Source organism: Notechis scutatus, chromosome 2 (genome assembly GCF_049901735.1).
Source record: "Notechis scutatus isolate UNSWTSFEM ecotype Mainland chromosome 2, rNotScu1.2, whole genome shotgun sequence".
NCBI classification, from domain to species: domain Eukaryota; kingdom Metazoa; phylum Chordata; class Lepidosauria; order Squamata; family Elapidae; genus Notechis; species Notechis scutatus.
The window spans coordinates 25012760-25026802 of NC_142010.1; the positions used below are offsets into that span (position 1 = coordinate 25012760).

The window sequence follows — 14043 nt, forward strand, 5'->3', positions numbered from 1 at the left end:
ACTTTTTCTAGAGTCTAAACATCTTTTTTATAATGTGGCGACCAAAACTGGATGCAGTACTCTAGGTGTGGTCTTACTAAGGCTTTATAGAGTGCTATTAGTACCTCACTTGATCTCGATTGTATCCCTCTGTTAATGGAACTTAGGATTGCATTAGCTTTTTTGGCTGCTGCTGCTTACTTTGGTATTCCCTGAAACCTGAATTCAAATTGGCCAGAAATGTTTGGCTAATGTTTAAAATTATACTGCTGTTACGTGATTTTATAGGTAGAATCCACCCTGAACATCATCAGGTAGTAGGTCAAGGCATAAATCTAATAAAAGCAAGCAAGGCTGCTATTGGGTTCAATTTGCTAACTGCCTGCACTCTTTGTACTTGTTGTCATGCCCCTGGTGGAGACTGACTCTGAGGGAGAGGAGGAACAGCCAACAGGGAGTGGAAGTGTGGCTCTGAAGGTTGTGGAGGAGGCTGGGGAAGGGCAGAGGCCGGCTGAGCAGTCAGAGGGCCCATCTCCTCTCCATCCTAGGGCATGCAGGGAGGAGAGGATAAGGGAGAGACGTGGTCTCCTCAGGAGGAGAGGGCCTTAATCCTCTTCATGGGCTGCAGGTGTGAGAACTGCCTGGAAACAAAGCATGTTTTATTTTGGTCTGAAGTTATCTTGGTTGACGTCCTTCCAACAGACTGTGCCTTGTTATCTCCTTGAATTTGGTGAATATTTCTCTTGTTCCGTTGTGAGAATTTCATCATTGTAGTTTGTTTGGTTTTTTATTTCACCTCTATCTGCTTAATAAGTTCGGACTGTATTGCTTTCTTTTGAAGATTATTTTTGAGTACATTTTATCTCCAACTTAGTATTATTGAACAGTGGGACCAAATTGGAGGCATTAAAGGACATTTATTTACGTTTTGGATTTTGTTACGTTTGTGTTACACTCTGGGTCATCACACTTGTTCTCTTTGGCAATAATATTCTTACACTGTGATTAACATAGCCTATGCTAGGAAGGCAATTATATTAATCATATGTCTGTGATAAGGTATATATTGTGTTATATTAACATAATGGTTATTTAGATTATTATTTTACAGTGATATATTATGCTTTAACGTCTCATAAAAGTTACAATGGTATTCAAACAGCATTCTGATTCAAACAGCTTCTTGATCTAATGCTACTTGACAGTATTTCTAGAAGCAGAAAACCAAGTGGAATGAGAATCTAAGTCATAAATATCATGGAAAGTTCAGGAAATTCTTGAGGTGACTAAATTCAGGCTGAATTGAAAGACAGGTGAAATATCTGATGGCTCAAATATACACAGCTGTGTGCAGAATGTACTGTTTACTCTTGTGTACAAATATTGAGATCTGAAAGCCTGCTGTTTTCAGTCAGTGGGGAGATGTCCTAGAAAACTAAAAGTACTTGAGCATTGGGTTCTTAGTGGGTTTACATGCTATGAATTGCTGCGCTAACGGCTCACTAAATAAGCTGAGTTACTATTATACTACACTACTGGCCAGCTAACAGCTGATTTGGAGATAAAACTGAATTGAACATTCAGTGGTAGCAAAGCAACAGGGGAAATACTCAGAGTAGAGCACTGAAGCAGAAGAGTAAGAGAAGTTGCTGTTACGGGATCCGTGAGCTAATGAGAAGCAGCATAGTTTGGGATGCATAATTTCCTACCATGCCATGCTGAACTTGAGTTTTGAGTAATTTTTATGTGGGGAAGGAGTGGGTGGGTTGGTGAAGGAATCTGCTTGGCAAAGAGATCCAACCTTCAATTAGTGTGTGAAGAAGTAATATTAAGTAGAAAGTGAACTTTTGGTTGTGTTGTTACCTAATTATTGTTTTCTTTTTATCCAAACTCTAGTTTGGCTCAAAGCAACATGCAGACCCAATGTTCCTACCTTCTAATTTTCACACAACAATCACCCTTTAAAGGTAGGTTGGGTCGAAAGATATAACTGGCCCAAAGTCCTCTAGCTGCCTTCCAGGCCTAAGAGTGGACTAGAATTCATAGTCTCCTGCTTTCTAATCCAGCACCTTAATCATTAACACCAACTGTAATTTATTATTTTATGTATTTGGGAGGTAGGAGCTTTGTTAAGTTGTGCAAACCCCACTCTATTTGAGTTGGTTCCGCGTAATGTGAGTCAATGAAATACATGAATTCAACATGGACAAATTCAGTAATCTTTCTGGATCCTTTGAATTATCCTTGTTACCAAGTCATCTATAGTATCCTTTTCACCACTATACCACACCCAGGGGGGGAAACTATCCGTTTTTGGTTTCTTCTTCTTGTCAGACAATATTAGGAAAATGTTAAAAGTATGGGCTGAGAGAATGACTGGTCCAAAGTCACCCAGCTGGCTTTCATGCCTAAATTGGGATTAGAACTCACAAGTCTCCTGGTTTCTAGGCTGGTGCTTTAAACACTAAACTGGAAAAAAGTGAATAGAATATTCTTCCTTGGGATACCGCAGGATCTTACCTTGCTCATATCCACCAGTTGGCAGAAACACCTAGTATTGCTATGTCTTGTAAGAATGGCCAGAAGGAGCTAGTGTGGGTATAGAAAACCCATAGCCAAAATCCAGAGGCAGTTTGAGATTCTGCTGCCAGATTCTGTTGCTCACTCCCACCCGTCACCTCTAAAGTAGCCTCCAAACGCAGGAATTGGAGTCTACCTGCCAGTGATTTCAATGGGGAATGGGAATGGTGTTCCTTTCAGAAGCTTTATGGTCCAACATCTACAAATGTCTTCCCCCAAAATGCTACTATTCCTTTTAGACATTATCTCTGGATGGTCTGTTTCAGCCTGTGAAAGCTCAGGAGAGCATGTTTCACTCCATATCCCTCAAATATCTATACACCCCCATGTTACATGTCAGTGTTTTCATTTCAGAGCAGCATTGGAGCCAAATCTTTTCCAAGAGATACAGTCCAAAATGTGATAAACTGAGAGACAATATATTAATTACAGTAATTAGGCTTCAGTTGTTAAGGAGATGGAATAGTTATCCATATGAAATGCAAAGTTACTTAGCTTGGTTAATGGGAATGAACGTGCTACCTCTTTATCTCCATCCTCAATAGCTCCTTAATCAGGATGGAGATAAAGAGGTAGCACGTTCATGATCCATATTTTCCCATACTGTACCTGTAACACAATTTAGGGCAGCTGCCAATTTTGGTTCCCAGGATCTGAAAGGTCAATTGTCACTTTCAAATTCACGTATTAATTGGAAATGTCTACAGGTTGAGACATGTAGTTATGTGGAAACCACTGACCATAATTAAAGACTTGCATGAGACAAGACAAAGAGGATGCAGTTCTATGAACTTTCCTGGTTACCAGCCTGAGTGATTTATTATGTTTTGTGAACCAGGAATTTAAATTACTCCATTAAAAACCTTACAGTAACCATTTCTCAATCTAATCTAATTTACAAGATAGTTGTGAAGATCAAGTAGAGCTATGCATCCTGCCTCAAGGTACTTTTAAAGATGATAATGAAAGATAAATACAGAACTGACCAAAGTTTACTCTCAGGCAAGTTTGTTACAACTTTAAATGTTTTCCATACTGAGGCTTAACTTCTGAGCAACAATATTCTGAAGTTTGTATTTTCCCTTGTGGCTAGTTCACCTCTGCCTCTGGGCATATTGTCTGAATTTGCTTCAAGGGAAATGAAGTAATACTGCAGCTCATTTCATTTAGAAGTTGGTCGATGCTACCTCCTTTGACACGGCTTTGCTACAATCTGGTATTCCAAACAGAAATAGTGCTTGAAAAGAGAAAAAAACAGCATTATAGAAAATTTATTGAAAGAAGGCCCTTTCAGGGACAGTTGATTTGGAATTCTTCTAGTTTGTATCATTTTTTTATTTTTTAAAACATTTCATAACACTTTGATTAAGCATTTTTGGGTAGATGAATTATCTTGACCAATGAACTATCAGAATGAAATCTGGTATATACAATTGGCTCAATGCAGTACTTTAAAATGGACTAAAATACATTTGCTGTGTTCACATAACAAGCAATGCCCAACAACTTTGTTTGTTTTTAAATCACATATTGTTTAAAGTGGTAGTGTAGTTCATAGGAAACTAAGACTGTGCCTGGATTTCTACAAGATGCTGAATCATAAATTCCCCTCAACTATTATATCCTAGTCTAGTAAATTGTGTGGACCCAGCCATTCAATATATTATACTGTATGTCCACTTTTAATGCTAAGTGAGTATTCAATCCATATATTTTCAAAAGAGGAGGGAAAAATACTGTATCATGTCCTTTGGTGCTTGTAGTCAAAACTGGTATCTGAATTAAATGATAGCAGTTCCAAGAAGGTTCCACACCCATTTGCACTATTGCACCCTGAAGGCACAGATAAATCTCCAAGTGGCCTCAACAACTCTCAGAAAGAGTACTAATGACCAGATGACTGCAAGGAATATAAATCCTTCCATTTTCCACCATTCAGTCACAACTAAAGAAGCTTCTAAAATGAGAAGCGAAATATTTTCAAGGAAAAACAAAGAAAGTCCAGCTGCCTTTTGAAAAAGCACCTTTGGAACAACCATGACAACCCATGGATCTCCAGATATTTATCAGAATTAAAGCAGTGTGCACGTGTAAATTTCAAACCATAGCTTGATTTCTGTGCTCAGCTTTCAACCAGGATAAAGTACAGCACAGTGTGATAACCTTCCTTATGTAATACAGAAATGATATTTGCTATGTACATTTACCACATGGGCCTCCATTTAAATTTACATTCCCTTTGAACTCCTTAGTTCAGAAGTGCCAAACAATGCAAAAATAGATTATAATACAGTATCTTAAGTGAATCCAACACTGTGCTTTACTAGTTATTTCAAGTACTTTCAATGAGTATTAAGTACAACATCTACCTTATGACGCTTTTACAGAATTCTAACTAGTGCTTGAATTAGTCATTAAAAGCATACTTTGTTTTGGAAAAAGTTGGGAGTATCCAAAAAATGGGACTTAAGATTGTGTTGCAGAAAATACAAGACAAATGGAAGATGGTTTGAACCCTGGCCCATACCCCATATATTTGATACAGTTCACCATGTCCCTTGGGCACCAGTCCTGGTACAATTTGCTCAAGGGGTTAAATGTATATTATTTTATGTTACTATTATATGATGCACCCTCCAATTTTCCTTTCCTCAACATCAATTTAATTAACGCATTGTAAACAAGACTAAAATGATTTGCCACTTTCAATTTAAAACAAAACTAACTATACTATAGAATATTTGCTGCAATACATCAAAAATAGAAATATAGGATTGGGGAGCCTCAACTTTTTTTTAAATCTAAAACCATTCTATTTTTTGTGTTTGAAATACTGTAGCCTTCCTTCTTTATATACATATCTTTATATACATATCTCTGCAAATACACTGAACTTCTGAAAAAGCATGGATGAGCATGCACTGCACAACAGTACAAATCACTGGTAAGCATATGACATATGACATGTATATATTTTAGGAGTGTAACACATTATCTTATTTTGATGTTCAAGAACCAAGTCAAACAAAAGCCACAACACACTTTTCTCAATACCAGAAGTAGAAAACTATCGGGTACTTTTTGCAAGGTATAAGCAGAATAATACATCTGAACCATAATGGGATGGAGATCATTCTGATATAAACTGGAGCAGGGCTTTAAAGGGCAAAGAAGAGAAACATTCAAATACTACTTTATTTATTCTGCAGCCATCCAAATTAAGGCATCAGTCTTTTTTCTCCTTATTTCTCAGGAAATGAGTCTTCCATCTGCTCTTCAGCTGAAATTAGGGTCAGCTATCACAGTTGCCTCAAGGGAAGGCAAGAACTTCTCTTGCTCATGTTCAGAACAGATCTGTATAGTATTCTGAAATTTTTACTCCTCTGTGATTCTCATGTAGAGATTGGGGCAAGCCTATTACAGTCATCTTTCCTGGCTCCTCATTCTCCCATTGCCATAAGTTCTGTAAGCGCCAAGGAAGATTTCCATAGCGAGAAGCCCTCTCTTATTCTAATAAGTTTCTTTCAAGAAAATAATGGAAAACTGAAGATTTTCTGCTGTTAAAATTATCCCTCCAATAGGTCAATACTTGTTTTCCTTATGTGGGTTCTAATCTAGGAGGGACATCTTTATTTGCGTAAAGACCTTTCTAACTAGGGTAGCACTCACCAAAAATACAGGTAGTCCTTGAGTTACAACTGTAATGGAGCCTGCTTATTACTGTCAGCTGTCAGTATGATCTCTAAAGAAATTGCCTCATTAATGACCCCCCCATCTCTGTTTTTCCCCAATACATTTGTCATTAAGTGTCATTTAAGCGTGGGAGACTGGGAGGCTTAGTGCAGGCACAAACCAACCTGCATTGGGCTTCCCAAGGGCTCTCCCCACCCTGGTATCCCCGTTCCACTTCCTGCCCTTTGGGGTCCTCACAGTCCTATGGGCCTCCTCTTCATCTCAGTCCATCACAACAGCATGCTTACCTTTCAAAGATCCCCAGAGCTAAGGAGGTCTAGGTAGGGAAGGAGGCCAGGCCCAATCTGTTCCTGGTCCACGTGGCAAAATTAAGAAGAAATCCTGCCGTTTTCCTTTTATTGTTAGTCTTAGCTCCCCCAGCATTAGCTGCACTGGCATAAAACTAGCGTAGCTAATGCCTGGGGAGCAAAGACTAGCGATAAAATAAAAACTCTCAGGATTTCTTTTCAATTAGGCCACATGGCCTAGCAATGGCCCAGCAACAGGAGGGGCCTGTCCCCTTTCCCCACCCTGACTTCCTGAATTCTGAATCTCTTCAAAAAGTGAGCAGTGATGGGGTTGGGGTAGAGTGTATGGAGCCAGGTGGGGTGGCAAAGCAGGCCCAGGGTCTGTGGGGACCTAGCAGGGCAGGATGGGAAGGGGGAATTAGGTGGAGGGCTCATACTGCAGCATCTCTGCGTTTGGTCAGTCTGTGAGGGCACTGCAGGCATCGTACCTTTGGCAGGGGGGAGGGGCTGCTATAACTACCTCTATTAGAAGAACTCACTTGAATTTTCCCATCAAGGGGTGTGAAAATTATCCCACACCCAATGGAGAATGGAGCAGAGTTAAGCTGTTCAAGCTGCGTAACCTTTGCAACAATTTTATAAGCAAATAAGGGCTATAATCCCCATACTGCAAATTTCACAGGGTTGACTTACACCAAGAAAATACTTGCCGAAGGCCACCAAGCAAGAATCTCAGTGGTATCACTGAAACCAATAGCCACTATCTTATCGTCACTTGACAGAGAAATCTACTCCAAAATGTTTAATAAACTCCACTAAAAAGTAAATAAAAAAAATAATTGCATTGATAATTTAAACCTCTGATATTGTCACTACAAGCCTACAAACGCATGGTAGTGACCAGGCTACATAAGAGGCCAGATCGTTCTTCAGAATACCAAGGAGGGCCATCTGCCTTTTGTGCTTCTTAGGGTGTAACATGACATCCGTGGAGACAGATGCCAAGAACCGGAGCTCAGATCGTTCAGCTGTTTCACCCAGCACTTTTTATTCCAATTTGCAGTACTGTTCTATAGCAACAGTCTTTCCCCCTCATGTTACCCAAGATGTTTTAAGCTGAAAAGGCAAGGGATTAAATCTAGGGTCTGCTGCATACAAGAATGTGCTCTCAGCAAGTATTCTATGGCCTTCCCTACCCACCACCCACCTGCCAGCTTTGGGAACAGCCACAATGAAGAGTCGCCAAGCATAGGATGATCAAGTTTATATCTCAGATTCCAAGCAGTGAAGTTTCTATAGTCTACTATTAAAAAAATAAAGGTAGGTCATTGGGTCAAGCAAGTACACTAAATCCTGACCACTTCTCTGCCTTACAACAAACCCCATAATGGACAAAGTAAAGCAGGTTTTCCTCACATGCAGATTTCCATTGGCTTTAAACAGTAGCAGCATGAAACCATGAAGCAGTCCACTGGAGGATGTATGTCAATTTCATGTAATAATATATGCGGTTTTCATGTGCTACTGCATTACAAATAAAAGAGGTTGATGTCATCGCAGGGTTTGATAAAGAGTGCTTATTGTTTCTCCTCCACTGCTATCAACACAACCTTTCACAGCTTTCAATTCTTTCACTGTTGAAACCTGAGGGATAGTAGAAGGTTAAGATATTCTCACAATCCGGGAAAAAGTAAGGGCTGTTATGCCTGAAGGTGTTTGAAATGGGATGTCATTTTCAAAATCATAACAAGGAAAAGTATGGATATTCCAGGGAAGATTCTAAGGATCCTATTAGAATCTTGGATGGAAAGGAGGGAATCTAGAAAGAGGATCTTAACCAGTGCCAGAGAAGAAAACATTGCAAAGGCATCCTGGTAACATAGCCAAATCTTTTTATACTCTTGCAGGATAAGTTCAAGGGATTTGGACAAAAGGAGATAAGGAATAGATCACTGTTTGAGACATCCATAGTTACTTCTTCAGGGGCTGCAAGCAAGAGGAATTTGCTGAGAACTCATCTTTAAAAATTAGCCAACATGGGTTTTTTGATGCCTAGTCAGATGTGAATTCCGGTTAAATCTCTTCCCACACCTGAGGCACATGTAAGGTTTCTCGCCTGTGTGGATTCGCTGGTGCTTCTTGAGACATGAGCTTTGGCTGAAGCATTTGCCGCACTCTGTGCATTTGTAGGGCTTCTCTCCTGTGTGAATCCTTTGATGCTGGATCAGATCGGAGATCCCACGATAATTTTTCCCACACTCAGAACACAGATAGGGTTTTTCTCCCGTGTGGATTCTCTTATGAACAACAAGGTGAGAGCTTTGGGTAAAGCATTCTCCACATTCTCTGCAAATATAAGGTTTCTCTGCAGTGTGTATTCTCAAGTGTCTGATAAGATGGGAGCTGACCAGAAAACCTTTTAAACAGACAGGGCACCCAAAAGGTTTTTCTCCTGTGTGGATTCTTTGATGAGCAACAAGGTTAGAGCTCACACTAAAACTCTTCCCACAGTCAGGGCATTTATATGGTTTCTCTCCAGTGTGTATTCTCTGATGTGCAATCAGGGTTGAGCTTTGGGAAAAGCTCTTACCGCACTCGGGACATGTATAAGGTTTCTCTCCAGCATGGATTCTTTGGTGCTTCACAAGGGCTGAGCTGTCACTGAAACGTTTCAAGCATTCACGGCAAACGTAAGGTTTCTCTCCAGTATGGGTTCTTCGATGTCTGATAAGTGGTGAACAGCGCTTAAATATTTTTCCACAGTCAGGGCACTTATAGATTCTTCCACCCTTCCGGGCTGTGGCTTGGTTGGGTTCTCCAACAGTTCCTGCCCGTGGCATGGTTTTACAATGTCTCTTTCTTGGAATATAACCTGAGATCTCAGGACCGAGATCACTGTCACAGGGTATTTCATCCCCTTGGATTTGAAAAACATTGATTTCATATTCTTCCAGAAGGGAAGTTTCTTCTGGAAGAAGTACCTCTTCTTTTACTAGATTTTCTTCATCCTCTGGGAGAATCACCTCTATTTTCACCAGACTATCCTCATCATCTTCTTCTTCTTCCTCCTCATCTTCCTCCTCCTCCTCCTCCTCCTCAAATATTCTCTCTTCTTTCACCAGGTGTTCTTCATCCGCTATAACTGTGAATATTTCCTCCTCTTTCACCTCTTCCTCCTCTGACATACTTTCCTCCTTTTTTACCAGGTTCTCCTCTTCTCTCATCATCTTTAACCTGCTTGAACAAAATGATTCCTGAAATATACAAGCCATAGCATCAGCAAGTTGAAGTTAGGAAACAAGAGAATAAGGGAAAGGGGGAGGGGAAATTAGGTAAACAAAAGCTAAAAAATTTAAACAAGCAGAATTTCTATATTAAAGAAATCGTACTATGAGGTTTTATTCAATCAATCCTTACTATCGAAAGCAGGATTTAGCACCCTTCAAGTCTATTTCTTTCTTAAAAATGGGCAAAATTCAGTAGCATTGTACAGCACTTGAAAATAACTATTACGTCAGTAATTTGTACAACAACCCTGTAAGGTGGGTCTTTTGTTGCAAATAATGCGACTGACAAGTAATATTTTACCTAATCTGACTAGAAAAGCTGAACTGTCTTGAGCCCGAGAATGTGTTTGGCCTATTACAGGCTGACCAATGACTGATTATAGTAAATTTAATTAAAGCAATATTGTGAAGCGCAGCATTTTAGAATTTGCTAGGAAATTCTTGAGTCAAATATAAGCAAGCCATAAATTCATAGCCTTACAATCCCTTAAATGTGGTTGTAAATACTATAAAAAATAGTAGGACTTACTTTTAAGTAAGCATGTTCACAATTGTATTGTATTTGGCCTTATGTAAGCTCAAGAACCTTACTTTCCAAATAAGTATATTTGATGAAATAGTTGGTGAATTTTGATGAATATTTATAAACCATTACTACATTATTATTTACAGATGGGGTCATCCCAGAGCATACTGAAATTGTGCTAGTGAAATTTGGTCACAAAATTACCTGATTTCCAAGTCATGATATTTGACTTAAAAATGGAAATATGATTTTTAGGAAATAAGAAGGAAGGTAAAATATTCCTTTTTTCAAAAAATCTCAAAAGACCAAATATAATGAAAAATATGGTCCAAAAATGTTCAATTTTCTTCTTCCAGTGATGTCAAACACTTATTTGACCCTTAGTGGTTGGGCCCCCAATCTCTAAAGCTGCCTATTCCGATATTAAGGTACATGTTTTAGGAACACTGCAATCAGAAATCTAGTTCTTCATTGTTTTGACAAGGTCATTTGCAGGAAACTCTGTGTTTCAGTCCCTTGACCTTGAAAGGAATCTAAAAGAAATATCAGGGATATCAGCTTCTCTCAAAATATCAGCTTCTCTCAAAATTGACTTAAAGCCATGTCATATCAAAGGGGAATTGTATGTCCCAACCAGTGGTGGGATTCAATTTTTTTTTTACTACCGGTTCTGTGGGAGTGGCTTGGTGGGCGTGGCAGGGGAAGGATACTGTAAAATCTCCAGTCAAAGGTGGTATTTGCCGGTTCTCCAAACTACTCAAAATTTCTGCTACTGGTTCTCCAGAACTAGTCAGAACCTGCTGAATACCAGCTCCGGTCCCAACTTATTTGAACTCCCCAATTGCCATTTAGGGGCAATTTAAACAATTCCATAAAATGGAACCTTTGTTACAGAATCCTCCCCCCTCCCCACACACACAAAGTACAAATATGGGTTAATCTTTTTCAATCTGATGCCCTTCAGAAATGTTATTGCAGCTCACAGCTAACAATGACCACAGACTTTTCTGATGGGAAATCTGAAGCAGCTGTTATTCAACTCCTGGAAGAAAAGAGGTGGCTGGTTTAGGATGGCAGGAGAACTTTCATTCATCCATCTTCATGATCCTGCACTCTTGGGTCTTATTTATGTTCACTTGTTTAGACATTCTACTTATTTTAAAATAAGATTTTGATTCCAAACGAATACCTATGAAGATTGGAAGCATTTTATGCAACTTATTTATTGACTACACAACGGTGGAGTAAAGATGATCTGTATTCCCCCCCTTTCTTTTATATTCAGGGGTTGAGCCCTGACATTCAAGGTAACCTATCTGCCACTTCGTTGTCTTTGTTCCCTGAAATCAACGGGAAATTTCCCCCAGTAAGTGTGCCAGGACTGCAAATGAGGACGAAAACGAGCCTAAGCCGCCTGGTGGGTCGACGCAGCCTTCGTCACGAGCAATGCACCCCCATCCCTTCCTCTCCGTGTCTAACACAATAAAACCACAAAGTCGTATGTATTGAATTTGCCCCCACATCGTTTCCAAATCGTTACCTGTGGGTGCGCAAGAGTTAACGGCTGTAGTGCCCCGGGAAAGAGAAATGACCCCGAGCTGCGGCCGTCTTCACTTCGGTCGGGCTCCCGGTGAGCCAGCTCAGACCATCCGGGGCTGGGTGGACCTAAATCTCAAGGCTCGCGATTTCTGCAAGTACTTCGCGACGCACTTTCGACGTTTAAAGTAACTTAGGGGACTAAACGAGAAGATACATAAGCGAACACACGAGTGGAAGAGCGGGCCGCCTCTCTCCTTTTGTTCTTTCTTTCTTTTCCCCACCCCGGATCTATTCCTCCGGATTCGTCCGCCGTTGCTGGCCACGCACGGCTCCGCGGTCTTGAGCCAACCCCTTCCTGTGCCGTTACGGTTTCTAAGCCGGACTGCAACCATCTACGCTTCCGCAGCTGAACTGCGTCTCCAGTCAGCCGTGGAGAAATAATAATAATAATAAATTGGTTTTTAAGGAGCTGTACGAACGTCCTGGACTTGTCACAAACAGATTGCCGCTTCACACGTCAGCAGGTTTCTTTTAGTGGACGTGTGTGCGAATAGAAGACAAGGTTCGCGTGCATTTTAAAATCGTGCTTCGTTAAGCAAAGACGGGCTTCACATACGCACACGAAACAAGTTCACTTTTTTTTTTAGCGCAGCGTATGAATCCAACCATTAGAAAAACGCGGTAGAACCGGGTTAAAGAAAGGAGGCAAATGATTTCCCCGTTGTAAGGATTCTCAGGTTATCTCTCCTCTGGGGTAACAAGATTTAGAATTTGTTTTTGGTGACTCTTCTTGTCAACTTTCAAGGTCTCCCGTCTTCACTTGAGTGAGAGAAAAGCTTAATTCATCATTACACAGTGAAACAACAGACTGTCTGGAATTTCCACCGTTCCAAAATAAATTAGAAATTGTAAAGGCTTTTGAAAGTTTTGCATGCTGTAGTAGGGAAAATCAGTAGAGAGACTTCATAATTTTAAGACTTGCAATGGGTTACATAAAGATGCTCATCATTAATAAGAGTCTTGGGCAAAATAATATCCCTCCCAATTTTCCTGCAGAATAAATATTTGGAAGGGTTCCTGTGTAGTAAAGCAGCTTCCAGTAATTTCCATTTTTTTCCTTTTGTGCTTTAATATTCTTTGCAAATGATTTCCAGATTAATGGATAGTTTATGCAATTATATCAAATCTGGGCATTAACCTACTATAATGACCTATTTGTTATTCTTAATATATAGCAAATAAACTGTTTATTATCTGTTTATCTCCACTTACTGTTTTCTTCTCTACTTTATGTACTATGAATTTATGTTATTTGTTTTATAAGTGTTAACAAATAAAATGGATTAATGGATAACATAAAACACTAGGTCCCTCAATTTATCAGTCAGGAAAAATAAGAATCTTCATTCTTCTTTTTTGTCTCCCTTTCTATCAGGCAATGCTCCCAAACTTGAGCAGTTTCCTTGTAAGGAAAAATCTGGATTATCAAGAGAGTCTTAATTACTTGATGCCATTTCTTGAGCCATTAATCTTTCAGATATTCAGGTTAGGGCTACCATATCTGGGCAGCTGTAAATAAATGTTTCCCATTGAAGAGATGAAAAGAAAGTACAATAAATGCCAGTTGAAGATTATAATTACTGCAGCTCCCAAGGCAGTCTGGTTGGATAGGGCAGGCTTGATGGGAAAAGGTTAAACTGTTCTAAATGTGTCTTTTATTATGAAAATGAAGCCTGCTTCTGTTCTTGGGTTAGGGAAGGGGCAGGGAAGCAAAAGGCAACACGCATCCTGCTTATGATTTGTATGTGTGTATGGGAGAATCCATTTTCATTTTAGAGAATAATTTTTATTTAAACTGAGTATTGCAAGCTTAAGATTTATAGGAACTGCTTTGCAGAGGTTTTTGTTATTTCTGCCATGTTCTGCTCTCTAAGCATTTGTGAAGTGGTTCCACATATGTGCATCTAAAACCTACCCATAAATGCTGCTCAAGAGCAACTTCCACACTGGCTTAACCAGAGATTTTTAAAGTATCAGAAGCTGACTTTAAGTTTGGATGTCACAAATTCTTGGAGTAGCTTGTTACAGCACAGTCCTATGCATATCTACTCAGAAGGGATTGCAGAATTGGTCCTAAGGAATTACCATTGTC

At 39.7% G+C, this 14043-nt stretch overlaps 1 protein-coding gene across 1 annotated transcript; it reads right to left on the reverse strand.

Moving 5' to 3' along the window:
* Positions 1-3815: 3815 nt before the first annotated feature.
* LOC113422206 (uncharacterized) lies at positions 3816-12232 on the reverse strand. The gene is made up of 2 exons (XM_026683000.2): positions 11893-12232; positions 3816-9793 (listed from the first exon to the last, which is right to left on the reverse strand). The coding sequence occupies exon 2, from the start codon at positions 9764-9766 to the stop codon at positions 8567-8569; it is 1200 nt and encodes a 399-aa protein (XP_026538785.1). The 5' UTR covers positions 9767-9793; positions 11893-12232; the 3' UTR covers positions 3816-8566.
* Positions 12233-14043: the final 1811 nt, after the last annotated feature.